Genomic DNA, 27,452 nt, shown 5'->3' on the forward strand with positions numbered 1-27,452 from the left:
GGCAAATATGGCGGTCGTCCAAAAAAAAAAACACAGCATGGCCAGCAATTGCACACAGCAAACTAGCCCTGCCCCTAAAACAACTAACACATCCCAATGACACACCCCCATGGCCACTTTAAAAATACAAATCCCATGACAACCCACACAACACACCTGACACTAATACTCCATTTTGATACACCCACATAACTGAGTATAAAACCATCCCCTTGCCTGGCCAGAATCCTTTGCACTACTCCAGCACTGAAGGAACCAAACCCTGCAGCACATTGGATAGGCAAAACACCACACATCTCACCTGCACAACAACACACACACACACCCCGCCTACACCACCCTCACAACTGCACCTCAACACATTAGCACATCACACACCATGGCACCACAGAAAATGCCGAAATTCACAGAGAGTTAGCTGTCCGTCATGGTAGATGAGATAATCAGAGTAGAACCACAAGGGTTTGTTCACCTGGTCCAACAGACACCATTAGCCACAAGAACACAAATGTGGACAAGGATAGTCAACAAGGTCAATGCAGTAGGGAACACCCTGCGCTTCAGAAATGAAATTATGAAGTGGTGGCATGACCTGAAGAGGGTTATGAAAGAAAAGAGGAACAAGAACTGTGAGCTGGCTCAGGGGACTGGCACTGGCCTTCCCATCCCTCCAAAAACATTCACTGCATGGGAGGAGAAGGTGCTTGCCATTCTGCAGCCAAAGAGTCTCACAGGAATAGCCGGGGGAGTGCAGGCTGGTAAGGACAAACACATTTCTACCATTACACTGCCATGTACCGTCTCACACAACTCCAAAGCTACACCTCGTAGGTCCAATCCCATCCATCTGCACCACCATACCCAACACAGGTCTCACAGATGTAACATTCACCCATATGATCCACCCCAAAGGTAGCCATATACAGTTTCAGGATGTATGTGTACAGGCAGCCAGCACTACAACTCCCTCCAGGCCCTGTCCCACCCGAGCAGGATGGAGCACTCCCTCCCACCTAGAAGCATGTTGGAGCCATTGCATTGTTCACCCTCATCTAACAGGTAGGTAGCTATCTTCCCAGGTTGTGCTGTTTGGGGGTGGGAGGCCTGCAATACTACTCCTACCATGCCCCCTTGTTCCCCAGGTGAGCAAGATGGAGCAATCCCAACCCACCCAGAAGCATGTGGCAGCCATTGCATTATTCACCTTCACCTAACAGGTAGGCAGCCATAATCTTAAGGAGGGCTGTTTGGGGGTGGGAGGCCTGCACTACAACTCCCCCCAGGCAGCCCTGTCCCACCCCTGACCAGGATGGAGCAATACCACCCAGAAGCATGTTGCAGCCATTGCATTGTTCACCCTCATCTAACAGGTGCGTAACCATCTCCCCTGGTTGTGCTGTTTGGGTGGGAGGCCTGCACTACAACTCCCACCAGGCACCCCGTCCCACCCCTGAGCAGGATGGAGCACCCCCACCAGAAGCATGTGGCAGCCAGTACATTGCCCTCATTAAACTAACAGATAGGTAGCCATCTTCCCAGGGAGGGTTATGTATGTGTGGGAGGCCTGCACTACAACTCCCAACAGTCCCCCTTGTCCCACTCCTGAGCAGGATGGAGCACTCCCTCCCACCCAGAAACATGTGGCAGCCATTACATTGCCTTCATCAAACTAAGAGGTAGGTAGCAATCCTCCCAGTGAAGAATGTGTGTACGTGGGAGTCCTGCACTGCAACTCCCAACAGTCTCCTTTGTCCCACCCCTGAACAGGATGGAGCACTCCCCTCCACCCAGAAGAATGTGGCAGCCATTGCATTGTTCACCTTCACCTAACAGGTAGATAGCCATCTTCCTAGGTTGTGCTGTCTGGGGCTGGGAGGCCTGCAATACTAATCCCACCATGCCCCCTTGTTCCCCAGCTGAGCAAGATGGAGCACTCCCCACCCACCTAGAAGCATGTGGCAGCCATTGCATTGTTCATCCTCATCTAAAAGGTAGGTAGCCATCTTCCCAGGTTGTGCTGTTTGGGTGTGGGAGGCCTGTACTGCAACTACCACCAGGCACCCATGTCACACCCTGAGCATGATGGAGCACTCCCCCCCTGGTACACGGGTCTAACACACTGGGCCGCATCACGCTCCTCGACTACTTTGTCCGGAATATGGGACAGGGCGAGATAACACGCCCAGGAGTTTTTTGGTCTTCCACATACGCAAGCGGGATTTTCGCTAAGCAGTGCCTACATTACCCAGCTATATGGTCTTGGTCCGACAACAGAATTACAGTGTGCCTCCTTGTGCGTACCATCCTGAGGCGATTCAACTTTGGGAATTGAGAATATCCACCTGAAGCGGACTGCTTATGTGTGCAATTCCGGGATATTAAAGGAGCTATTTTAAGGACCAGTGGAAACGATTTGGTCTTTTCTTCTATTGACGCTAATATCTTTTCGTCACTTCTTCCGACAATCTTCGAACTTTGATTGAACTCTAACTCTCACGTTGCCCTGAGAAAGCTCCCTGTGTGGGAGAGAAACGCGTTGGCGGATCTATTTTGATATAAATTATGAGTTTTTCAAAGAACTTTTAAAAAATAAAGAAGAGCTATTTTCACACATTTTTGCTTGTTTGGACTTTGTTTTGGTGCACCCCCATTAGTATCTAAAGACATGTGTCAGCCATTATATTGCCCTCATCGAACTAACAAGTAGGTAGCCATCTTCCCAGGGAGGGGTGTGTGTGTGTGGGAGGCCCTCACTACAACTCCCAACAGTATCTCTTGTCCCACCCATGAGCAGGATGGAACACTCTTTCCCACCCAGAAGCACGTGGCAGCCATTGCATTGTTCACCCTCATCTAACAGGTAGGTAGCCCTCTTTCCAGGTTGTGCTGTTTGGGGGTGGGAGGCCTGCACTACAACTCCCACCAGGCTCCCCTGTTCTAACCCTGAGCAGGATGGAGCACTCTGCCCCCCGAAGCATGTGGCAGCCATTACATTGCCCTCATCAAACTAACAGTTACGTACCCATCTTCCCAGGGAGGGGTGTGTGTGTGTGTGTGTGTGTGTGTGTGTGTGTGGGAGGCCTGCACTATAACTCCCAACAGTCTCCCTTGTTCCACCCCTGAGCAGGATGGATCACTCCCTCCCACCCAGAAGCATATGGCAGCCATTACATTGCCCTCATCAATCTCACAGGTAGGTAGCCATCTTACCAGGGAGCGATGTGTGTGTAGGGGAGGCTTGCACTACAACTCCCAACAGTCTCCCTTGTCCCGCCCCTGAGCAGGATGGAGCACTCAATCACAGACCCAGAGAGATGTGTCACATATTCCACCCAAATGTGACAACAGAACAGGCAAGTAGACAGTGCATGCACCCCGCCATTCCTCTCAAAAAGCATGAAGCCAAATGACAACACCAGCCCTCACATCCCACCAAAATATACACAGATACAATTGCCACTTACAATGTGCAGACAGCTAAGCATATGTAACTGTCACATAAACAGAAGTGTGACTCAACAAATCCCATCTCAAATCAAATCATGGCACAGACATGCACAGCAAGTTACATGGGGGCTGAGCTTAAAGGACCATATGAAAACAAACCAAGCATAGTCTGTCGAACAAATAAACCTAAGCCCAGGACATGACAAAGGTATGCATGATATGAGAATGCCTAGTACATGCACAAATTTAACGCCTGCCACGCAGAGTAATTAGCAAAGATGCCTCACATCAAGTTGTATTGCTGCCAGTTTTCAGATGACAACATATCCTCGTAATCACAGAATCTACACGTGGGGCATGGTAGCAATAGACATGTCACAACATGGAAATATTACGTATGTACCTCCAAATCATGTCATGATGCACATCACTGTGCAGAAGATACATCAACCACAAAGCTTTAGGGGTGTACATCAATGACCATTTCCCCTCTGACCTACAGGTGACCAACAACGGACTGCAGAGGACGACAACATCAACCTGCAGGGACAGTCTCCACCCCAGAACAAGGACTCTCTGAGAATGACTCCCTGGATTTCGAGGACGCAGAGCTCGAAGCCGGCCCACCTGGTGTGCCAGAGCACAACAGGTCCCAGGACCCCACTGTCCCCCCACCACCTCAGCAGCACCAACAACTATGTTTACCCCTGCTGGAACAAATTGTGCGTCCTACACCACCACCTTTTTTGGAGAAAAAAATCTCGCACTGGGCATAGTGCTAAATATTTAATTGTGCAGCAGCCGTAGCGTAGAATACTAAATATTCATAAACTTAATACTACTGTATTTGCAAAAATATATCATTTTTTATTTCTATTTCATTTTACTTATCATGACAGATATTAAGTATAAAAAACACATACATACATATAGTCAATAGTCATTTGTTATAAAAAATGCATCTTACATCTTTTCCTATACACAAATTACCACGGAAATTTCAATGAGATATGGTCTACCCACAAGGTACCAATAGCTTAAAAGTCAGACACATGGCTAATCACAGATGTTTACAATCTCCATAAGTGATTTTCAATGTCACTCTGTCACTTGGTGAATGTCACACATATTGTCTACATCTATTGAATACTGGTTACAAATGGTTATTGCCACCAACGCGTTTCGGGTTTAAGCCTTCCTCAGGGTGTTCTCACCAGTGGTAAGCTAGAAATGGAAAAAGATTTCATATGAAAATATTTCTATGTTACAGCTGCAAGTGCACTAAACACCCCTGATGCAATACTGATAAACACTACCCCCACATGTATAAGGATTCTTGGATTCAAAGTTTCAGTTCCGCCATTAAACGCACTCTCAACCCAACATGCACACTTCAACCACACACGTTAAAACAACACCCTGGTAGAAAGATGTATGTACAGTTTAAGATTATCTTATTATGTCCCCACTTCTTGGGTTGGTTACATAAGACAGTATATTGAGCTATTATTGCTTTAAGTCTGAAGGCTGTTTTTATTAATGCCTATCTATTTGTGTATAGACCAAACATCACCTATTTATAGTCTGAGAATAGAGATCTCACACTGTAAACCAGTATAGTTTTACCCAATGGATCTCTAACTGAGGAGGATTTTAACCTATCTTACTATCAAGATGTCATAGGCATCTAATAGATTACCTGATCTTCTTACCGGAATAGTAAAGTAAGTTCTTCTCTTTTATTCTTTACAGATCTGTTGTCTAGTTAGACAAACCATTCTACTTAATCAGGGCAAATGGTATCCGAGCATGTCTCTAATTCTTTAGGCACTATCAAAATAATAGTAAATCAATAATAAGAACCTGATTCCTTAATATATTGAAGTCCAAATTCATAGAGTGTATATCTGAAAAAACTCACCTAAATAATCGCAAAAGCCTTCTGTTGATGTCTAACCTCCTAGGTCTAAATTCTGGAGATACTGTATTAAAAGGTCACTTGATGCGACTCCTGTCTCACTTAGCTGTAACAGCACTATCATTGCTATATTATCTTTAGGGCAATATGTAGACACACTAACTCGTTTAGATTCAAGAATTGATCTGAAATAATATCATGCATCTGCTTACCTTATCTTTATTTCTCAGTCCATTTATAATCAAATGAAATTACTCCATAACGATTAAATTGGCCATTTATACTCCTAACTAGCCAGTTGTGGTACTGCTCCACTTGATATAAGTGGAAATACAAAGATGGGAGCTTAATAAGAAAAAGGAAAAGACAGGGGAATATATAACACATGCTATCTTACTGTCTTATTTTTATGTCTCTAATCTTTTATTATAGATTTGATTTATCTCTATATCCTTATTAAACGTGCATGACAGAATAAAACCAAGTTTCAAGCTCGGATAGACTTACATAAGGCCCTTAATGGAGGCAAACATACTTCTAGATCCTTAAATTATCGAGGGTACATTAAAGCTGCATCCTGCCTTCAAGATAAACACGTTACCCTTGAGGGTATCCATACTTAATGATTAGATTTAAATTTGCAATTCATGCATAGCCTTGCGCCATCATATTATCTGTTGACACAATCTTACCAGCGGCATCCTCCTTTATATAAATAGTACCAACTAGAATGATATAGGCAGGCACTAAGCGCACACAGGCTCACCTAAATAGTTTGGTGTGATGCCGCGCTAACTGCAGGCTGTGTTTCTGGGCGGGAATAATTTATTTCTTTTCTGCAAAGCCTTAGTTTGGTCTCTAATTACGCGACGACGATACGTTGTGGTTTCACTCTTGAGTGCCTACCCCAACAGAATATGCGAGTCTGGCCCCCATATTAAGAGGTCCTGCGCTCTGTCTGCGCAAAAGCTTAAAGATCTAACTAATCCATAATAGACTATAATATACAGATAGCGTACGTGCACAAATGATAGCAACCTTCATTACATATCTGAGCTAAGCACAATTGCACTCACATTGGACATAATCTTATTGGCGGCACTCTCCCGCATATAATTGTCTACTGCTGCATGGCCGCAATTAATAGCTCACCTCTTTATATAACTTAGCTAAGCGTAAACATACTCATGTTGGACACAATGCTCTAGGCTAGGCCATTTTTTAATCTCATTTAATTTACACTGTCCTACATCTAGGGTAGTAGCTTCTGTGACTAACTCAGGTAATTTCAGACTCTGGGATAAGCTGAATGTGGAGTCTCTTAACACTCTCCTGGCTAACCACGGCCGTGGCTAACCACGGCCATTGATACTTGTTTGCCCCTTGTGTCAAAACGGAGTTTCACACATCATCCTCCTGCCCCATGGTTTACAAACGCCCTCAAAATCACCAAGTCAAAGTGCAAAGCTCTAGAGAGAAGATGTAGGAGATCGTACTCTCCCACCCGCAAAGATGCTTATAAAGCTGCTCTCAAAGTTATCACTTAGACTGCAAAATGGCACTCACCTTTTATGTTGCAAGTACAATCACTCAGGCATCAAACCGTCCCCGGGCCTTATTCTCTGTAGTAAGGAAGCTAGCTGGTTCCGATACCACCCCCTCCCCCTGTTCTTGACGAAAGTCAACGCAATAATATCGCTGACTTCTTTATCCAGAAGGTTGAACTCATTTATAAGTCACTTTTGGCTTCTTTCTCCTTGTACAGAATGGCTTTTCCATCTGACCTGATGATTTACAGCACTTCCAATTTGACAGCCAAACTTTACTTCTGGGATCCTTTTGATGCGACGTCCTTTCAAAACTGTTTAAATAGCGTCAAGTCTAGCTCTCCCCTCGACCCTTTGCCCATTAACATCCTACGTCAGCTCTCTTCAACATCTAAAGGCATTGTTCTAGAACTTCTCAATGCCTCTATGCGGGAGGCTTCGGTCCCCCCCGAGTGGAAGCAGGCCGAGGTTGTCCCTTTACTGAAAAAGGCCGGAGCAGATTCTTCTGTACTATCGAATTTCAGGCCTATATAACTGCTCCCTGTATTTTCCAAAATTTTGGAAAAACATTTCTATACGCAACTGACTGAACACATAGAAAAAGTGGGTTATCTTCATCACTCTCAATCCGGGTTCAGAGCTAATTTCTCAACCGAAACTGCTCTGCTTGGGGTCACTGAGAAGTTGCGCCAACATCTTGACCGAGGGAAAACAGCGGCACTCATTCTATCAGATCTGAGTGCCGCATTCGACACCGTGTCACATAACATCTTGCTTAATGCCCTGAGGTCACTCGGGCTTGATAGCATTGCCTTATCTTGGTTTGCCTCATTTCTCAATGGTCACACATTTCAGGTCTTTTCTGCCAAGTCATCATCTAAGCTCTGCGCATCAGCACACGGAGTCCCACAGGGGTCAATTTGAAGCCCCTTGCTGTTTAACATCTACGTTATACCCCTGGCTAAAATCGTGAAGGAGGCAGGCTTATCCCTCTATTCGTATGCTGATGATACGCAGATTGTTTTTTCATTGTCCACCGCCAAAGACGCTACAACATCTGCCCTTCAGTGCGGCCTACGGCAAGTGACAGAGTGGATGTGCCTCAATTTATTGAAGTTGAATGGGGACAAGACGGAGGTTGTTATCCTAGGTAAGCATAAGGACCTATGGAGCCCTCACCACTGGCCTCACAAAATGGGTCCCTTTCCTGTTCCTGTCACTCATGTCCGCAATCTGGGCTTCATTATTGAAGAAAATCTTTCCATGAGACAAGAGGTGGCTAATGTGGCTGCCATCTGCTTTATGATCTTGAGATGGCTCCATAAGATCATCTGGATGCTCCCTGTCTCTGCCCAACGCACGGTAGTCCACGGACTTCTCACCTCTCGCCTCAATTACGGCAACGTTCTTTATCTTGGTAGTTGTCAAACGGTACTGAGAAAGTTACAGGTAGTGCAGAACTCTGCTGCATGCCTTCTCTGCCAAGTTCCCAGACAGGCTTCCATCTCGCCTTACCTTCGTGACCTCCACTGGCTACGAATCGATCAAAGAATTAAATGTAAAACTTTGTGTTACATCTTTAAAATCAAACAAGGGGTTGCATCACTGTATCTGCAAGAGCTCATCCATCCCTATATTCCTTTTCGTCCCCTGCGCTCTAAAGCTCATGGGGACGTTGTGATCCCCAGATTTAAATTGATAAGAATGGGAGGTTGTTCCTTCTCTTGGCCCCAAAATTTGGAATTCTCTTCCTGTATCTTTGAAAAATGACTTGTCTTATCTGAGCTTTCGAAGAAATCTTAAAACTTGGCTTTTCTAGCAGTAAATGTGCTTTAACCACTCGCTTTCTAGCAATTTGTGTACTAGGCGCCGGGAAACCCTTTTTGGGTATCTGTGCGCTTTACAAATTTAATTTAATCATAATAATAATAATAGGTGGTGCCCTCCCTCATATAGATATTTGCGTTAGACAGAGCCTACCATGCCAGGCCCTACCTAATATAATTCACACCAATAGGAAAAATATATCTATGTACACGGGGCAAACTGAGGCTTACCTTACTAGTTTTTCTTGATATCGCCCTGACTCCCAACCGTATATCGGGACAGAGAGCTTTACGAGATTACAAGCCGCCTTAAATGCGTCTCTAGTCATGCAACGACGTTGTGTAATGACGTCATTATCAAGATGCCTGGCTATGTTGGAGTGTACAAATGAGGCCGCCATCTTAAGATGTACTCTCTTCTAATTACATTTATGCTAGAAATGGATGCAAAAACCACCCGATCACTATATATGAACTGATGTTCATGTATTAAGAGTTCTATGAGAACATACCCTCAGATTCATCATGGTCATGTTTTGCGAGTCCTTAATAGCAAATTGTAAGGATTCGCTATTAAAGATTCGCAAAACGGGATACATGTAGAAATCGCGATATTTTATGCGATTTCTACTGCTTCCTTATTTGCGATTCGCTAATTGCTAATCGCAAATAAGGAATGGCTTTCCCATTCATTCCTATGGGCCTAATGGCCCATAGGAATGAATGGCCCATAGGAATGGCCCATAGGAATGAATGGCCCATAGGAATGAATTTGCGATTAGCAATTAGTGAATCGCAAATAAGGAAGCAATTTCAAGAGTGCAAGGGTGTCTAAAGGACACCCTGTAGCACCCCTCAAATGGTAATGTACACTGGTGTTGCGCACACACATGTCCAAAGGACGTGTGTGTGTGTAACATACAACTTAGAAAAATGCACTAAAGTGCACTCTTCTAAGTTTATGCTATTTACCACGTAGTTAGACTACGCGGTAAATAGTGGCCCCAGATTGCAAATTCGCAATTTTTAAATGGTTCCTGAATTGCATTTAAGGAATCTCAAATTGAGATTCCTTAAATGCAATTAATCGCAATTTAGCGATTTCTAGAATTGCGATTTTTGCATTTGGGATGATGAATCCCAAATGCAAAAATAGCGCTTGCAAAGGGCCAGATTCTCAGAATCTGGCCCTTTGCGAGCCGATTTCGGCTTGATGAATCTACCTGTTAATGTATTTCCCACTGCAAATTCAACGTGCTAATTGTGACCATGTGTTCTTAATTTTTAAATTTTCTTTAAGGCGCCTGACTCTGTTCTATTAATTATGCTGCACTTTCTAATTTTGACCATATGTTCTTATTATTTAATTTCTTCAAAACGGTCCACTTTATGCTACTAATTCTACAGGACTATCAACATTTTGACGAAAATAGAGATTACCTTATCATTGAACATACATACATATTTCTGGAAGCCCATGTTGCCATTACTAATAAAACCGAGAAATAGGCATGATCATATTACTAGTTTATGGTGTTACTAATCTGAGGATCACATGGAACATAGCTTGACAGGAAGTTTAGCCATGGCTAATGTATCCATGTAACTATAAACGTTAGTTATGTTTTATTGCTTGATCCCATGGTATTACTGCGTTCAACCCTTTTACCGCTGTCCTCAACATGAATATCCAATACACCGCTCTCATTTTGCGTATGGATTCTAAGGTTTTCCCTTCCTTTGGGCAGATACGTTCTAAAATGTACCAGCATATGTCTTCCGGAGTATGATTCTTTTCCAAATAATGACCTACTATCGGTGCTGCTATCTTTTTTGTCCTCACAGCAGACCTGTGTTTGGTCAATGTCACGTTCAATGACCTGCCTATCTCCCCCACATAACCCAAGTTACATGGGCAGATTAACAAGTAGATGACATTAGACGTTCTACAGTTGGTTTACTCAGTCGGAGTTATGATCTCGGAAGGGCAGCTTTTTGTTGAATTCAAATACATTATCTGTTAAGACAATTTTAAGGCATTCCAGAACAAACACTGATGGACAATCTATACTAAAAGCATGGATAAACCAAAGCACAGCTGATTTGGCGCCATCCATTGGAATATTACTGTAAGCCTACACCACCACCACCACCACCAGTGCTGCCTGCAACACTCTCCCTGCCCCAGAAGATGACCACCCCACCCCACCAACTGAAGGGGGCAGGGAGAGGAGGCGGGTGCCTATAGTGGTGAGGCAACAGGTCCATGACAGCAGGGCAGGTGGGAGGGCAAGAGGGAGTCGAAGCCAACAGGACACTGGGACCGAAGCACTGGACAACATCAACAGAGTCCTTGGGGCCTATGAACGGACCCAGTGATGAACGGGCTAGGCTGAGGAAGATTCACGTGAGCTCCCCCTGCTGCTGAAGTCCACCGACACCCGCATGAGACAAATTGTGGACCTCTTGGGCCAGCTAGTGGCGGTTCTGAGGGACAGACCTGTGCAACAAACAACACCTCTACCTCCCTCGTTGTTCCACATCCTCCCCTGCATGCATGAAGAGGGGGGACTCCTCAGACCCCACCGGCCCGCAGCAGAGGCCCCCCTACAAAATGACAAAGGATCCTTCCAACGAAATCCGAGGGAGGAACCCGTGGCAAAGCACCTGACAAACGACAGTCAGGGAGCCAGCCATGATGGCAACCCTCTTCACCATTGCATTGTCTTTGTTGACTGTCCTTCCCCACACTGCCTTGTTAATGGCATCCATCTGTTGGACTGGGTCACCACATCAATGTGGCGACTACTCGATTGTCTCATCTACCATCACTGAAAACTCATTGCTTCACTATTCACCTTTTCGTAAATATTCACTCCCCTGTCACTGGTACCCATTTTAAATAAACACTCCTTACACGCACGTCGTCGTGTCTGCTCCGTGTGCTTCAAAAAATTCTCCCTATCTTACCTGAACAATCCCGCAAAACTGTGGTCCAAGCATTAATTATGTCACAGTTAGACTACAGGAATTCTTTGTATCTGGGTGCACCCAAATACGTCATTAATCAGCTGTAGGTAGTACAGAATGCTGCAGCAAGGACCTTGCTCCAAATCCCGAGACAGCAGTCAGCCAGGGCAGCCCTGAAGACACTACACTGGCTTCTAGTGCAGTCTAGGATCAAATTTAAGGCAGTCTGTATTGCCCACAGAGCCATGAATGATAGAGGACCTGCCTTAAAAGAAAAACTGGTTGCTCACTATACCCCAAGGAAGGCACTAAGATCCTCAGCGGATATTCTCATGCAACAGGGTAGAATAAAAAGAGGACGATGGGGAGGAAGATCTTTCATGCACCTGGTTCCCAAAATATGGAACTTACTGCCCAGGGATATGCGCATGTTAACCAATGAATTGGCTTTCAGGAAGAGACTCAAAACATTGCTCTTTCCCTAAACTCCCACCTCAGGCAGCCTGACCGAGTACACCGTTGTTAGGTTTTCTCCTCGCGCTGGGAAGCCTAAGGGCACGTACCCGCTTTATAAATCCATAAACATAAACATTACAGGATGTGCAGACTTCGCCATGATTACAATGTACCTGGCGTACGGATTGTATGTAAGCAAGGAGAGGCTGAAGGGACCTAGAAAAATACACCAGAACAGTTTTCACTAGTCAGGTATTAGCATCACAGCCATCACACAACACGTCATCAGGGTACTCCAATCTGCATACATTACATTGAGCAACAGTAATGACCTGAACATACTGTACCTATGCCAAACTGCCCTGTCCCAGGAACATTGGCACCCAGCACTGAGTCAACAACAGGCTGCAGTCACAAAGCTCATATACACCTTAATACCAACAACGACATGAGAAGACAATGGCTCCGTTGTACATTATCATTCACCTTAAAGTGAAGTAGCAGTTGATCAGCTGTTGACACAGATCCACACCTTCCTCCTCTCCACTATAGGGATGATGCACATTTGGCCTCCTCCTAGGTAAGATGAAAGGGGACACATGTCAATGCATTCCACGAGGAGATGTGTCTGACATCTTACGTTTTGACTGACACAACTTCAACAATAACTGTCACCACAGTTAAGCTCACAGCCCAACTTACATGTAGGGACACCTTCAACTACACCATCCATACACCTGTTTTTATTTTACACAGCTAGCACCTCCCCAAAAATATCTGACTATGTGAATGCCTAAAGGGATATGTCCACATCTTGCATGTGGAGCCCTGAGCGTAGTTCAGACAGCATATGTGTGAAACAGCAACACTACTGTCTCATACCTAGCTGCTGTACGTGCCACACCTTCTTGTGTAAGTCGAACCTGGTACACATCAACAACACAATGAGCCCAGTCTGTGCGTAAAAAACAAGTCTGTGCTTGAGCTACGAGTAGACAGTTAAATATGCACATTGTGTTGTCAGACATTCATCACTGTGAATTGCTCTGCCCTTTCACACATTAACATGTGTACCCATTGGAGAGTCCATCACAACACTGTTCTGTGTAAATGCCCAGCAATATCATAAGTGACATGTAAGGGAGTACATGCCAAATATTAAAAGCATATACACAAATATGGCATGTGTAGTCAGCAGTGAGGTAAATGTTCCATTGGCATTGTGCACATTCATGTGCCATTAATCATGTGGCCACTGTGCACTGTTGAGAACGGCTCATTGGCCATTGACACAGCATGATGTGTCCAAAGGTGCTGTCAACGTGCTCCCCCACCCAAATCACAGTCATTCTTAGCAATGTATGGCATCCATATTGCGGTAGCTACCGCCTGACCCCAGCAGTGTGTCACTGCCAATGCCAAAGCCACACTCATGGTAGTGATAGGCAAATAAATGTAGATACCACAGCACCCAGTAGGATAGGGCCGACTTTTAGTAGAGGGCCAATCACAATAGAATCAATAAATAGAATCATGTATATATAGAAAAGAACAGAAGTAATTTGCTAGACGTTGATTGTGAATAACATGTTGAAAAAGATAAAATACTAAACTATTATCTCTCATCATTATAGCCACTGTCTATGTAAAAAAGAAAATGCAGAATTCCTGAGGAAGGCAAACGGCCGAAACGCGTTGAAGGGAATATATTCTGTATTCAAGAAATGAAGTTATAAATTGTTTAAACTAAGATTTTTTATGAATCAATCAATGTAAAATTACTGTCATGTGTTATATGTAAAAAAAACTTTGTATGAAAATAACAAAAATGTTTTGATAAAATATATAAATGAAGTAAGATATAAGAAAAAAATTGATACACTTTTAAAAAATAAAATAGAAACGCTTAACAGAAGCTAGTTGGTGGAAATTGATTTATCTAAAACAACGTCTTTCTTACTCAGAAGTAAATGTGCACGTAACCCGGTGTGTACGGTTCATTTTTACAAAAAGTGATAGGCAAATACCCATGGTCAAATGGTGGTTGGCATGCTCCGCCACCCAAATCACGGTCATTCTTAGAAATGTATGGCACCCATATCGTGGTAGATACTGCCTGTCCCCAGCAGTGTGTCACTGCCAATGCCAATGCCACTCTTGCGGTAGTGATAGGCATATACCCATGGTCAAATGGAGGTTGGCATGCTCTGCCACCCAAATCACAGTCATTCTTAGCAATGTATGGCACACATATCGCAGTAGCTACCACCTCGCTGCAGCGGTGTGTCACTATCAATGCCAAAGCCACATTCGCGTTAGTGATAGGCATATACCCATGGTCAAATGGCAGTTGTCAAGCTCCGCCACCGAAATCATGGTCATTATTAGCAATGTATGGCACCCATATCGTGGTAGCTACCGCCTGGCCCCATCGGTGTGTCACTGTCAATGCCCAAGCCCTAACAGCCAATGGAAACCACAATCACGGTAGACTAATTTTGAATATCGCGGTAGGCGTGCTCCACCTCCGTGGAGCCGGTCATTGGATGCATTTGAAAAAGGCTGACCTGGAACACCAATTGCAGCAGCTTAGAACCACTGAAACTGCCCCAGGGGGCTATATATATGTGGGAGTGAGCTCCACATTTCCACAGCTTCCAGAGCCTGCTGCTTGACACCCCTCACCACCAACTGCTGCTGCTGCTGTCTCCAGAGCCTGCTGCCTGACACCCCTCACCACCAACTGCTGCTGCTGCTCCTGTCTCCAGAGGCAGCTGCCTGACACCCCTCACCACCAACTGCTGCTGCTACTCCTGTCTCCAGAGCCTACTGCCTGACACCCCTCACTACCAACTGCTGCTGCTGCTCCTGTCTCCAGAGCCTGCTACCTGACACCCCTCACCACCAACTGCTGCTGCTCCTGTCTCCTGGACCACGGGATTTCGAGGACTAAGAAGATCTGGGCCCGTCCCTTCACCACCGAGGAGCTGGAGGTCCTGGTGGACAAGGTGCTCACACAGTATGTGAGGCTGTATGGTGCTCCAAATGTCGTGGTAAGTGTTTCAGAGTGGAGGTGAGAGTGCAGGGAGTGCAAACATGACATTGATCTGCTGCAGTATGTGCCTGAGAGTGTGGGGTTGTGTCATGCACTACCTAGCATGCTGTCTCCAGGGGAAAAGGGTTTCACACATTTCCCTGCCTGCACATCATAATTGGAGGGACATGTATTGTTTCTTCAGCCATACAGTGACGCAGCAAGTTGGTAATCCAGGATTCAGGACAAAAATTGCATGTGTAATGGATGAGTGGGTCCCTTATGTTCTTCACAGGCTCATCTGTGGCCTTAGCAAGGGTTTACGTCCAGAGGGTACTGATGGAATTGTGTCTGACTCAAAATTTGCCTCATGTATAGGTCAGCACTATGCTCAGGACTTCAATATCAGAGGGTGACACTCTTGGTGGTAAATCACCTATGACACAGCAGATTGTAGTACTTTTGTGCACAGCCCCTTCCATTTCCACCAGCATGTGTACTGGCTCACATGTGTAGCCACTGTTTGCGCTCTCAATTTGTCCCTTCATGTGACATTTCTGATGCCCCACATTGGACCTCAGTGTGAGCCCACCTGGCCTGCACATTCATTCCCAATTTGGCAAGGACACATCAGTGAATGTACAGAGTGAAACATGTGTGTTGTTTGCTAGACTATCAATCAAAGAGCCCTCTCAGCCCTGTAGATTGCACACAACAGGCCTTGTGAGAGGGTGTGAGATTGTAAGGTCATGTCCCTCAATGTGACCTCCATGACGCAGTGAGCCATTCACAGGGCAAGGACATTGATGGCTGTGAAGTGTTGGACACAGTGAGTCTGCCCCAAAACATAAATTCCAATGCAATGTATGTCTTGCTCACCCACAAACTGGATAGCGGATGTGGGCAGCCTACACATTGCTTTCTGTGCTGGCATCCTGCATGTGTATGAGATGGGCAGGTACTGTGTCCACCCTCATACCTGCATGCATTTTCGTATGATTCTCCCATGCTAATGTACTATGTGAGATGCTGTATTGTCTCTGCTAGACATATCTGTGAAGTAGTGCTGAGTTAGTATCGTGCTCCTGTACTGAGAGCTAGTGGTACATAACCTAGTGTCACTGATTTTTCCCCCTCTTGTCTCCCATGCCTCCAGCTCAAAGTCTACCAGCATAAGGCCGTGTGGAGGGCCATTGCATGCAAGGTGCAGGCTTTGGGTGTCTCCATCCGACAGCGCACACATTGTCACAAGAGGTGGGATGACATCTGGCAGCTGAGCAAAAACGTGGCAGAGATGACGCTGGGGCTGCTAACTCGGACTGGCAGGTTGGCACGCAGGAGCATGACACCACTAATGGCCCGCATCTAAGCTGTGACACAGCATGCGCTGGATGCACGTTTGAAGGAGCATCAGCAGCAAGCTGGGGGTGTGTATTCTGGGAAGGGTGACTTTGATTGTGAGTGTCTGCATGTGTGCACAAGTAATCAAAGAAAGAGTGTCCGTAAAGGAAGGATATACAGAAAAGTGGTTGTCGCACGTGAAGTCTGAGGCCAGTTGTAAGTGGTCAGATAGTAAGACCAATTTCATGAAAAAATACACTGTTTTTTCAGGAAACCCTCACTCACCCTAGTGGTGACATGCTTCATCATCGGGTCCACCGGGAGAGATCGAGTACCTCCCCGGTGTGCTGCGACGCCAGGAGACTGCGGAGCAGGTTTTTTGTGTGAGGATGAAGTGTGAAAAATAATAGGGTTAAAAATGTCAGAGGTTGTACCAAAAAGACTTTTATTGGTTGGTCAACCTGACATGTTAAAAACTGGTTATGTGTAGGGAAACTAGCCAATTACAATATACTGGTGTTTACCCTGAGAAGAAGGTCAACATGTTTCTGCCCAATCTATGTGTTAATTTACTGGGCTTTCATCAGGACCGGTAAGCGAGTGTGCCAATGACAGGAGGGGCACGCTAAGGCCCGCCCTGCCAATGGTCGTGAAAGTTAAAAATAGCACTATGTGTAAAATGGTGCAAAAAAGAAGAAAAACAAACTCATAAGTTTGGGGTTTTACCTCTTTTGCGAGGAACCTAGGAGTTTGTAAAAAGATAGAACCACGCCCCATAGAGCACAGCCTGGGCCAGCGCTGGGCCCTGTGATGTTGCTAGTGTGATGCAATGGCTTGTAAGTGGCCTCTGTGTTGGGTGCAGCTGTCATGCATTTTCCCTACCTGTACTTTCTCATGTCATTTGAGTAAGGGCCCTTGACATTGCATTCTTTTTTTTTTTTTTTTAAACGTTTTTATTGTTTGCAAGAAGTGACAAAGTTCGTAGCAGATCAGTTCCATAATTAACATACAGTTATAAATTCGTAACATAGAGGAATGGAAACATAAACCAGTATTTCTTAAATCAAACTTCACATTACTTCTAAAGAGAGAGAAAGAAAAAAAAAAAAAAAAAAAGGAAAGAAGAAAAAGAACAGATTAGGCCTAATCATAACTCTTGACCATCGAAAAATCTCTTCCATATCTTTTCTTTTTTCAAAAGGGCTTTAGGGCCTCTAAGCTTAGCTAGGGAGAACTCCATAGTTCTAATTTCATATACCAGTGCTAGCCAGTCAGCAACCATGGGGGGTTCTTTAGAGATCCAAACCCTGGCTATAATTAATCTAGCACATGCTATCAAAATCGTTAAAAGATCTTTGTTGGGACAGTTCATATCTTGAATATCTAACAGAACCCATTGTGCCGTGAAATCCATTGAGCTTATTTGGTAAAATTGAAGATAGTAGGATATACGATTCCAAAAATTAGAGAGTGCCGGACAATAATATAACATATGTTCAATTCCAACCGCAGCAGTATCACATTTAGCACACTTGGATTTATCTGTCAAGGAGTTACCTTGTGACCAACTAGATATCCTTTGTGGCGTATAATATAGCTCCGTAACAGTCCTATAGAGTTGCATTTTCAAATTGGAAGAGTGAATTATGTCATTTAAGTGAGTTAGGGCATTACCAATGTGAACTGAATTAATGTTTTGGTTTAATCTACGAGACCATTTAGCTGCAATTTGGGTTGTGTTTTCACCCTTCACCTTAATGAGCCATTGATATCCCCATTTAATCAATGATTTAGTTTTTCCTGAATAGATACCCTCAAGAATTTCAGATTGTCCAACTTCCATTATCTTCAATTTGTTCCAAAAAAAATCTCTAAGCTGTCTATATTTAAAATGCATATCATCAGTGAGCCCATTTGTAATTTTTAAATTATCAAAATCCATCAGGCCATTAATATCATACAAGTCTCCTAGCGTGTTTATACCTAGTCTCATCCACCGATTTCCCAAACCATCCGAGAAGATACCAGGCAGGCCCGGATTATTCCATAGTCTAAGCTCAGCGTTGTAAAATGAGGAATTGCTAATGTACAGGATTTTGTCCCAAATTCTGATAGCGTGCTTAGCCGTCTTAAATTTTACTCTTTTGAAGTAATTAGGGTCATGAACCCGTAGTAGAAATTGGTTGGCATCTGTTCCCAGCATATATTGATGAAAAAATAGAGGAGGGGTACTCTTTAATAAACTCCTAATGCGCAAAAAAAAAGTAGCTAAAAAATAAAGATTAAAATCCGGAAAAGTAAGTCCCCCTTTAGAGATAGGTAATGTCAGAAGTTTAATCGCCCTCCGTGCTTTTTTATACCCCCAAATAAAGCTGCTACAGATACCATCCAATTTCTTAAAAAACAACTTATTTGGCAGTAACGGTATAGCTCTGCACAAATAAAGTAACTTAGGTAAGATTTTCATTTTAATCAGATTTAATCTCCCTAGTAGACTCAGAGGTATCTTATGCCATTTTTTAAAACTTGCAGTTGTCTCTTTGAGAAAAGCCCCATAGTTTATTTCAACAATTTTCTCCACTTTAGCCATAAGCTTTATACCTAAATATACAGCTTCTTTGCAGGTCTTATAAATACATGCAGCCGGGGTGTAATTAAGTATGATTTGGGTTTTGTTAACATTTAATTTATATCCAGAGATTTCCCCATACTTGTGTGCTTCCTCTATAATTGCTGGCATAGCTTTACACACATCCGATGTATATATTGCGATGTCATCCGCAAAAGCTGTTAATTTAAGGGTTATGTCCCCATGTTGAGCAGGTATTATATTTGTTTGGGTATTTAAAGCATTTAAAAAAGGTTCTAAAGATAAAGCAAATAATAATGGTGAAAGGGGGCATCCCTGCCTAGTACCTCTAGAAATCTTAAAATTATTAGAATCTATTCCTCCGTAGCTAATCACCGCCCGTGGTTCATCATAGATTGACATAACCCAGTCTAAGTAAGGGCCATTTATACCCATTTTTCCTAATACTGTCCATAAATAATCCCACCCCACTCGGTCAAATGCCTTTTCCGCATCTAACATTATCATACCGAGTGGGGTGTTAGTGGTTTCTGCTACATCTAAGGCCGTTATAGAAGTATTAACATGCATGGTGGTATCTCTACCTATCACAAAGCCATGCTGTTGGGGATTAACAATATCTGGCATATGGGGCGCTAGTCGATTAGCTAAAATTTTGGCAAAAATGTTCACATCAGAATTTAATAGAGATATGGGCCGATACGATCCACACTCTTTTTCTGGCTTCCCCTTTTTCAAAAAAAATATAATTTTAGCGAGTTTCCATGAAGAAGGAGCTTGTTTAGAAACAATAATAGAGTTAATAACTGTTTGTAATAAAGGAGCCAACTCTTGATAGCAAAGTTTGTACACCTCCCCTGGTATACAATCTTCCCCAACTGCCTTACCTAAGGGTAAATGATCAATAGCTATTTTAATCTCCTCAATAGAGATATTTGAGTTTAGATGTTGAATTGTTTCGTATTTAAGTTCTTGCGTTGAGTTTAAGTGTTGATCGAGATATTTTTCAATATTTAATTTGCTCGGTAGCTCCTCTGGGGTATATAGATGCTGGTAGAATTTAACAAATTGAGTTAAAATTTGATCCTCCTGCCCGTATAGCACTAGATCTGACCCCATTATTTCCTTTATTCTAGTTTTCGCTTTCCTATCCGCGGTTTTGAAGGCTAGTATTTTTCCGATACGGTCGCCCCCTTCATATTGATCTAATTTGTATTTATGTAGTCTAACCGCATATCTTTCCCTTAGCGTTTTCCTAAGTCCAGCTTGTATCCCTGCTAGTTGTGTTCTAATCTGATCAATATTATTTTTTGATTGCAGTGTTGCTTCCGCCAGTTGTAATTCCAGATCTGATAGTTTAGATGTCATATCCTTATTCTTATTACGATTTTCTGTATTAAGCCTATATACATACTGTTGGACACAGCCTCTGATACTACACTTGCAGGTGTCCCATACAGTATTGATGCTCGCTGTGTTAATATTTAGCGTAATAAATTCCTGTATATGATTTTTGATTGATGTAATGAAAGTTGGGTCAACCAATAAGTGTCTAGGAAAAGTAAATTTTCTTAATTTTACATTCTGATTATCAGTGTTAATTTCCATAAGAAGAGGATTGTGATCCGATGTTACTTTGGGACAGATTTCAATCGTGCATTTTTCTAAAATATTTTCTGAGGCCCATATCATGTCAATCCTAGAACATGATCTGTGCGGGGCAGAATAATAGGTGAAACCTGGCGTCTTTGGGTGTTTAGACCGCCATATGTCTCTAATGTTGTTTAATCTTGCCAATTCTAAAATCGCCATTCTAACTTTGTGCATTCTTTTAAAATTCATTGGCCCCGTAGAATCCATTTTATAATTCATCACACAATTAAAGTCTCCAGCAATAATAATTTCCCCTTCCCATTCTAGTAATTCTAAGCTTAGATCTTCATAGATTTTAGGTTTATCAATATTTGGGCCATATACCACACAGAATACTAATTTAGCTTTAGCACCTTGAATCTGTGCTATTGCCCATCTGCCTCTATTATCAGTCGCAGTCTTCATTATATCTAATTGAAGTGTTCTTTGTTTTAAAATAGCAACCCCCCTTATGGTCTCATTCAGCGAGGTACAGATAACCAATTCGTAGCCTAGTTGTGTGAGTAGTTTTTTATCCTGATATTTTATATGAGTTTCTGACAACAGCACTATGTTCGGATTATACATTTTAATCTCTTCTTTTACTAGATTTCTTTTACTTTTATTATTTAGGCCATCTACATTCCAACATAAAATTCTTAACTTAAGCATTTATTAAATATTGAATTTATACATAATAAACTCCTATTCCTCCTTGTTTTAACCTTCATTAGCATTACATTGCCACTTTCTTTAAACCAAAATAAAACGTCAAAACTTGCAAACACATTTTTCCTTTTAATCACCACCCCCCACCCCTGACTCCCGTTGCCACCCTTGCCCTTGTGGCAACCCCACCCCCTCCCTTGCAGCACCCCGTTTCTAGGGGGGGAGCTCCCCTCTAGCATTGCTGCCGCTGGAGTGGCAGCTCTGTGAAGAAGCATGCATGAGTGGTTGCTCAAACCTAAATTGAATCATACCTTTAGTACCTTTAGTAACTATATTCAACTCACATTTCAGAGTATCACAAAATATCAGCTTAAATTAGAGGAAGAAAAAAAGGAAAAGAGGAAAGAATGTACATACCTATGCCTGTATCTAACCTGCCTTCTTAAATATTAGAGAAGAAAAATTACGAGAAGGTAAAAGAAAGAAAAGAAAAAAAAGTATAGCACTAGTTCTCTTTTTCTTTTTGCTTTCTTCTTTCATTATCACATGAGAATTTTTCCAAGCATTGTTCCGCAGATAAGGGATCGGTGAAAAAGACCACTTGTCCATCCCGAATAACTTTAAGGCGAGCAGGTTCTTGCAAATAGGCCAAGCATCCTATATTTTTGAAGGCATCGATTAATTTCCGAAGTTCCCACCGTTTATCCATAGTTACCTTAGTTAAATCAGACTTCACAAAAAAAGTGAAGTTATCAACGGTTACAGGATTATTTGGTTTAGCTTTTAGTGCAACTGCTTGTCGCAAGAGAAAATTGCCAAAGTAAATCAGAAAAGGTCTTGGGAACTTGCTATTAGTATTCCTTTGAACTAACGGTAGTCTGTGTACCCTTTGGAGTTGGGAGTCCCAATCCCAGTCTGCGAGATCCACGAAGGCCCTTTGAAAAAGTTTGACCACAAAAGCTCTCGGGTCTGACCCCTCAATACCTTCCGGTATTCCAAATAATCTAAGATTTTGTCTTCGGGCCCTATTTTCCAGATCTTCCACTTTGGTTTCCAGAAGAGTCAATCTAGAAGTATTTTGTTTAATAGTTGAGGAAGCATGATTAACATCTTCTTCGACCTCCACTATTCGTGTTTTAATGTCTTCTATTTCTTTGCTTATTCCTCCTAGATTTTGACAAATGTCTCTCATGGTTCCTTGTATTTTAGTGTTATCCTCTCTCAATTGGAGGTATTGTTGTTGGCTCTCAACCCTCTGATCTAGAAAAGTCTGCATAATTGCCTCCATTGATATGCCCTTTGGTGGTATGGGATTGTAAGTGTGGAAGGAGCTTGGCGGAGAAGAGCTCCCGGCTTGTAATATAGACCCTCCAGGTATTGATTCTTGCAGATTTAAATATGTGCCTATTGGCACTTCAACCGAAGAATCTGATTCCACTACTTTTCCTGGATTGTTTTCAGGATTCTTATCAGTTTGATCTAGTTGTATCTGTGTTTTCCTCAAACTGGATACTATAGTTTCCTCGGGTACGTTTATCTCCTCACTATTTGGATCTAACAGCTCAAGATTTGGTTCCATACTTGATTTCTTGAGCTCATTTGATATAGTTTGCAGCGTAGAGGTATCTAGAGTACCAATAGAAATAAAAGAAACTCCAGGGGTCTCTGAGTGTGTCCCAACATTTAAATCATTATTCTCCTCTTCAGAGACTATGATCGTATTACTTGAGACCTCTTGGTTCAAAGGTAGTGCAATTCCATTAGAGTTAGTTAGGGGGTCCATAGGTCTGTCCACATTTAAGCATGTATTGTTGCTTAACTTATCCTCTTGAATTTTGCTCAACTGCCCGTTGAGCTCGTCCGGACTGGCCCCCGAGAGTCTTAAGGCCATATTCTTTACTCCGCCTTTAGCTTCTATCCACCTTCTCAAAGGACTGTCATCAATTAAGCGACTTTTTTTATTTTCGACCATTTCTTTACCTGTTGCCTTTAATAGGAGGATTTTTTGCTTCGTCTTGACCTTTCTCTTAGCTTTCCTTGGTACCAATTTTTTATTAGTTTTATTAGTTATCACTTTAGGAGTCTCATTAAGCCCTTCTTCTTCTTCCGATAGTTCCTCATAGTCAACATTTGAATCTTCATCTGACTTAGTTCCAGCTTCCTGACTCAAATCAATCACACCCTCTCCCTCCTTCTCCTTTTCTTTTGGCTTATTTTTATCAGCCTTTTCACATATGGTATTGCTAGCATTAGAAATCTCGGCGCCTCCCAGTTGATCTTGTAACATCTGTGGTGGTTTATTGGTTAGATCAGTCTCGATATTTTTCTGGACCAGCTTTGTTTCACTAGCTCCCTTAGTTTCCTTAATTGCAGAGATTATAGGCCCTTTGTCTATAGATACTTTATCCGATCCTTTCTTGCCACCACATCTCTCAGTAGTAAGCCCAATATCCTGGGTGACTTCCTGCGTACTCCTCTTTGCCTGTTCCACTCCAAATATTTTACCTAGTTCCTTATTTCTGGCATATGTTTCATCGTTTTTATTTTTATTTTTATTTTTATCACCTTTAACATTTTCATTACTCTTGTCTTTACCGACAGACTGCATCTCTGTTAAATTAGAGTCCATATTTAACACACCCTTGGCGTCTCCCTTAGCAGCAATGGTGGAATCAATCATCTTTCCTGAGCACAAACCCTTATCGACATCGCTAGCTCCAAGGGTGTTCAAACCGGGGTTGGCAGTCCCATTTAAAGCCGTTTGACTGGTCTCATTCTTATCCCCCAGGGTGCTTACCACCGTTACCCCTACAGCCACCGCAGTCATAGTACCTGTAAGTAGTTTCTTAGGCGCCAAAGCGGTCTTCCTGGATCTTGTCTGACGTGAGGACATCGACTCGTGCCCCACTGCTGTTTCTGTCAACTCCGCTGATTCTCTCTCTCCAGCGCGTCGCTGCAGCCGTGTTCCTGGGAGAGCTCTCAGGTGTGCACCCTGAGTCACCGCTCGGAACGCCCAGCTGATCAAAAAAGTGGAAGGCGGTGTAGTGCGAGTGAAGCTCGCTGCTCGGCTCCGGGAGCGAAGCAAGCTCCTGCCGTGTTGCAGCAGCTTCCACAACATTGATCCCGCCAACCGCCAAGCGCCGAACGCTAAACGCCAGTCTCCAGCCGATCTTCTTGTATCACTCCACACGTGAGTACAAATTGCCAAAAGTCAGTAAATCGCCAAAAAAGCAAAAAGCAATTTAAATCTTCCTCTCATTCCTCCCCTGCACCGCTCTCCGTACTCCGTACTCCGTTAGGTCTCTGTTGAATAGAATTCATTCCTTCGTTCATTAGTCGCAGTTACCAGGAGCAGACCACACATGCAGCGTCTCCACTCGGCGGTGCTCAGCCCGCCATCTTGACTCCTCCCCGACATTGCATTCTGAGTCATGGCCTTCTGGGATGATCTGCATTGGGGTAGTTAGGGGCATCACATGGAAGGAAACAGCAGTGTGCATCATCTGAGTGTGCTTTCATCAATGTGTGCATTGCCTGACATCAGAATTGATTGCACACAACAGGCCTTGTGAGAGGGTGTGAGATTGTAAGGTCATGTCCCTCAATGTGACCTCCATGACGCCCAAAGTATGACATGGTGGATGGCATGAGCTCATGGCCATTGAGGACTGTTATCTTGGAGTCTGTACCTGTGTTGTCCACTTCTGCTCCCTCCAGATGTGACAGTGGCAACATGTTGGGAGGTACATCTTTTACCCCCTCAGGGCCCTAGGTGTGCTCAGAGGGATCTTTGTGTCTGGTTACACGGAGCCACCAGCAGGTTTTTTGACTGTGTGGTCATCACATGCGTCACTTATACTATGTTTGCATGATAACCTGCAAAATTCGACTTTTGAATTGAGGGTGCACAATGTTACTGCACAGGGTAGTGTGCCACATGGGGATATCATCATCTTGTTTTGTGCTTTGTTTGCATATGATGTTTGTGTTAATGCCACTGACCTGACCCTACATCTTTGTCTCATGCAGCATCTCCCATGGGCACAGAAGGACAGGGGATGGACACCAATGGTGAGGCATCAAGCACGACTGCCTCACACGAGCACAGTGACACTGATGTGACCAGCGCCTTGGAGAGGGACAGGAGTCTGCTTGAGGAATCTCAGCCAGAGACACCAACCTCAATGTCATCTGATGCCAGCGGTGTTGCATCTATATTGGCGGGAACAGGAAGCGGGTACTCTGCCTTCTCTTCCATCACACAGCGTCCAGTGCCTACCCTCTCATCTACTTCCACTAGTGCTGCCCATGTTCACACCAGTAAGAAGGGAAGAGTGTCCTTCACCCCAGGCACCGTTGCCCCTGCCCCTGTCTCCCCTGCATCCATCAGTGTTGAGTCTGTGGACCTTTTGCGCCAGCTGTGTGTGGGCAAGACAACTCTCATCAACACCTTGGTAGACCACGACAAAAAGTTGGCACAGGTTGTTGCTTTCATGGAGGGCATTAATACAGACGTGGGTGGGCTACACCGGACTGTCCAGTCTTTGTCCTCCGCAGTGACAGCAGCCAATCTCAGAGTCCAGCTCCAGTCCCTTTAGCCACACCCCTGCCTACATTTGACAATAGTGACTACACACCACAGACCTCAGGCTCAAGATACAGCACACGCAGCACACAACAGCAGCAGGCCAAGCAGTCCAGAGCACTGGCACCATCCTCCAAAAAGCCAAAGCCACCCCAGAGCACAAAGGCAAAAGCCCTTCATGTGACACTCAGGGGCATAAAGCCAAGAAGCAGGCCTCAGGCTCACATGCCTCAGAGGCACCCCCAGCCAAGGACTCTCCTGTCCCAAAAGCATCGAGCAAAGACAAGCAGACAGTTGCCGTGCCCGCTGAGAAGCTGGTGCCTGCTAAGAGTCCACATAAAAAGAGCTCCAAGGCAAATTCACACACAACCTCAACTCCAATCCACACCCCTGTGAAGCAGGGAAAGGAGGGCACTGTAGGATGTACACCTGGTAAACAGGGGATGTAGGGCAAAGGCAAGGCCATGCCAAGCGTACTGCTGGATCCAGCATGTCTCCAGAGGGAAGGCCACCCACTGCACCTGATGCAGCTTTGGTGGAGATTGTTTAAAAAGCGTGGCGGTAGCACCAGGGATGAAGTCACAAAACAGCCAATTGTAACCTTTATCAAAATTCTTTATTCTTCTTCGTATTAGGAAATAGGACAACAGCCAACGCGTTTCAGTCCCGTTATAGGAACTTCATCAGGGCGAATAGGATAATGAATGGACCAAATACGATTTGGTTATTCCAGATGATAATCAGTCAAACCAGATGAAGACAAGTAAAGTCCAATTTCAAAAAAGCGTCCTAGCGAAGTAGCAGAACATTTGTCTCATAAGCTGCAAATAGCTTACTCCAGGTTGTTCCACTCAAGGTTACTATATAGATATGGGCAAGATTCAACCCACATCAGAAATTGCTGTTCACTGCTGTTGGCCCATTGCCTGTGCAGCTTCTCATGTACCTACTCTGCACATTGGACTGGCCACTGTCCTTGATGTTCACTGCTATTTGCCCATTCCCTGTGCAGGATCTCATGTACCTACTCTGCTCTTTGTACTGGCCACTGGCCTTGCTGTTTGCCCATTGCCTGTGCAGCTTCTCATGTGCTTACTCTGTACCTTGGACTTGCCACTGGCCTTGCTGTTCACTGCTGTTTGCCTAGTCCCTGTGCAGGATCTCATGTACCTACTCTGCACTTTGTACTGACCAATGGCCTTGCTGTTCACTGCTGTTTGCCCATTCCCCATGCAGGATCTCATGTACTTACTCTGCACTTTGTACTGGCCACTGGCCTTGCTCTTGTCTACTTGTGTTGCCTATCTGTGTAATATGTGAATAAGACAGTTAGTCCTGTTGTCTGCTTTGTCAGAGTCCTTGCTAAATAAAGGGTTTTCTGTGTGGGTATGGTTTAATGTGACACATAAACTGTATGCACTTCAACATTGCCAATGG

At 43.9% G+C, this 27,452-nt stretch overlaps 1 protein-coding gene across 1 annotated transcript; it reads left to right on the forward strand.

Moving 5' to 3' along the window:
* Positions 1–427: 427 nt before the first annotated feature.
* Positions 428–26,028, forward strand: LOC147722811 (uncharacterized). The gene is made up of 5 exons (XM_086967391.1): positions 428–758; positions 3,994–4,191; positions 10,886–10,905; positions 10,964–11,000; positions 25,460–26,028. The coding sequence occupies exons 1-5, from the start codon at positions 428–430 to the stop codon at positions 26,026–26,028; spliced, it is 1,155 nt and encodes a 384-aa protein (XP_086823517.1).
* The last annotated feature ends 1,424 nt before the right edge of the window (positions 26,029–27,452 follow it).

Source organism: Lissotriton vulgaris, chromosome 4_1, assembly GCF_964263255.1.
Source record: "Lissotriton vulgaris chromosome 4_1, aLisVul1.2, whole genome shotgun sequence".
Classification (NCBI taxonomy): Eukaryota; Metazoa; Chordata; class Amphibia; order Caudata; family Salamandridae; genus Lissotriton; species Lissotriton vulgaris.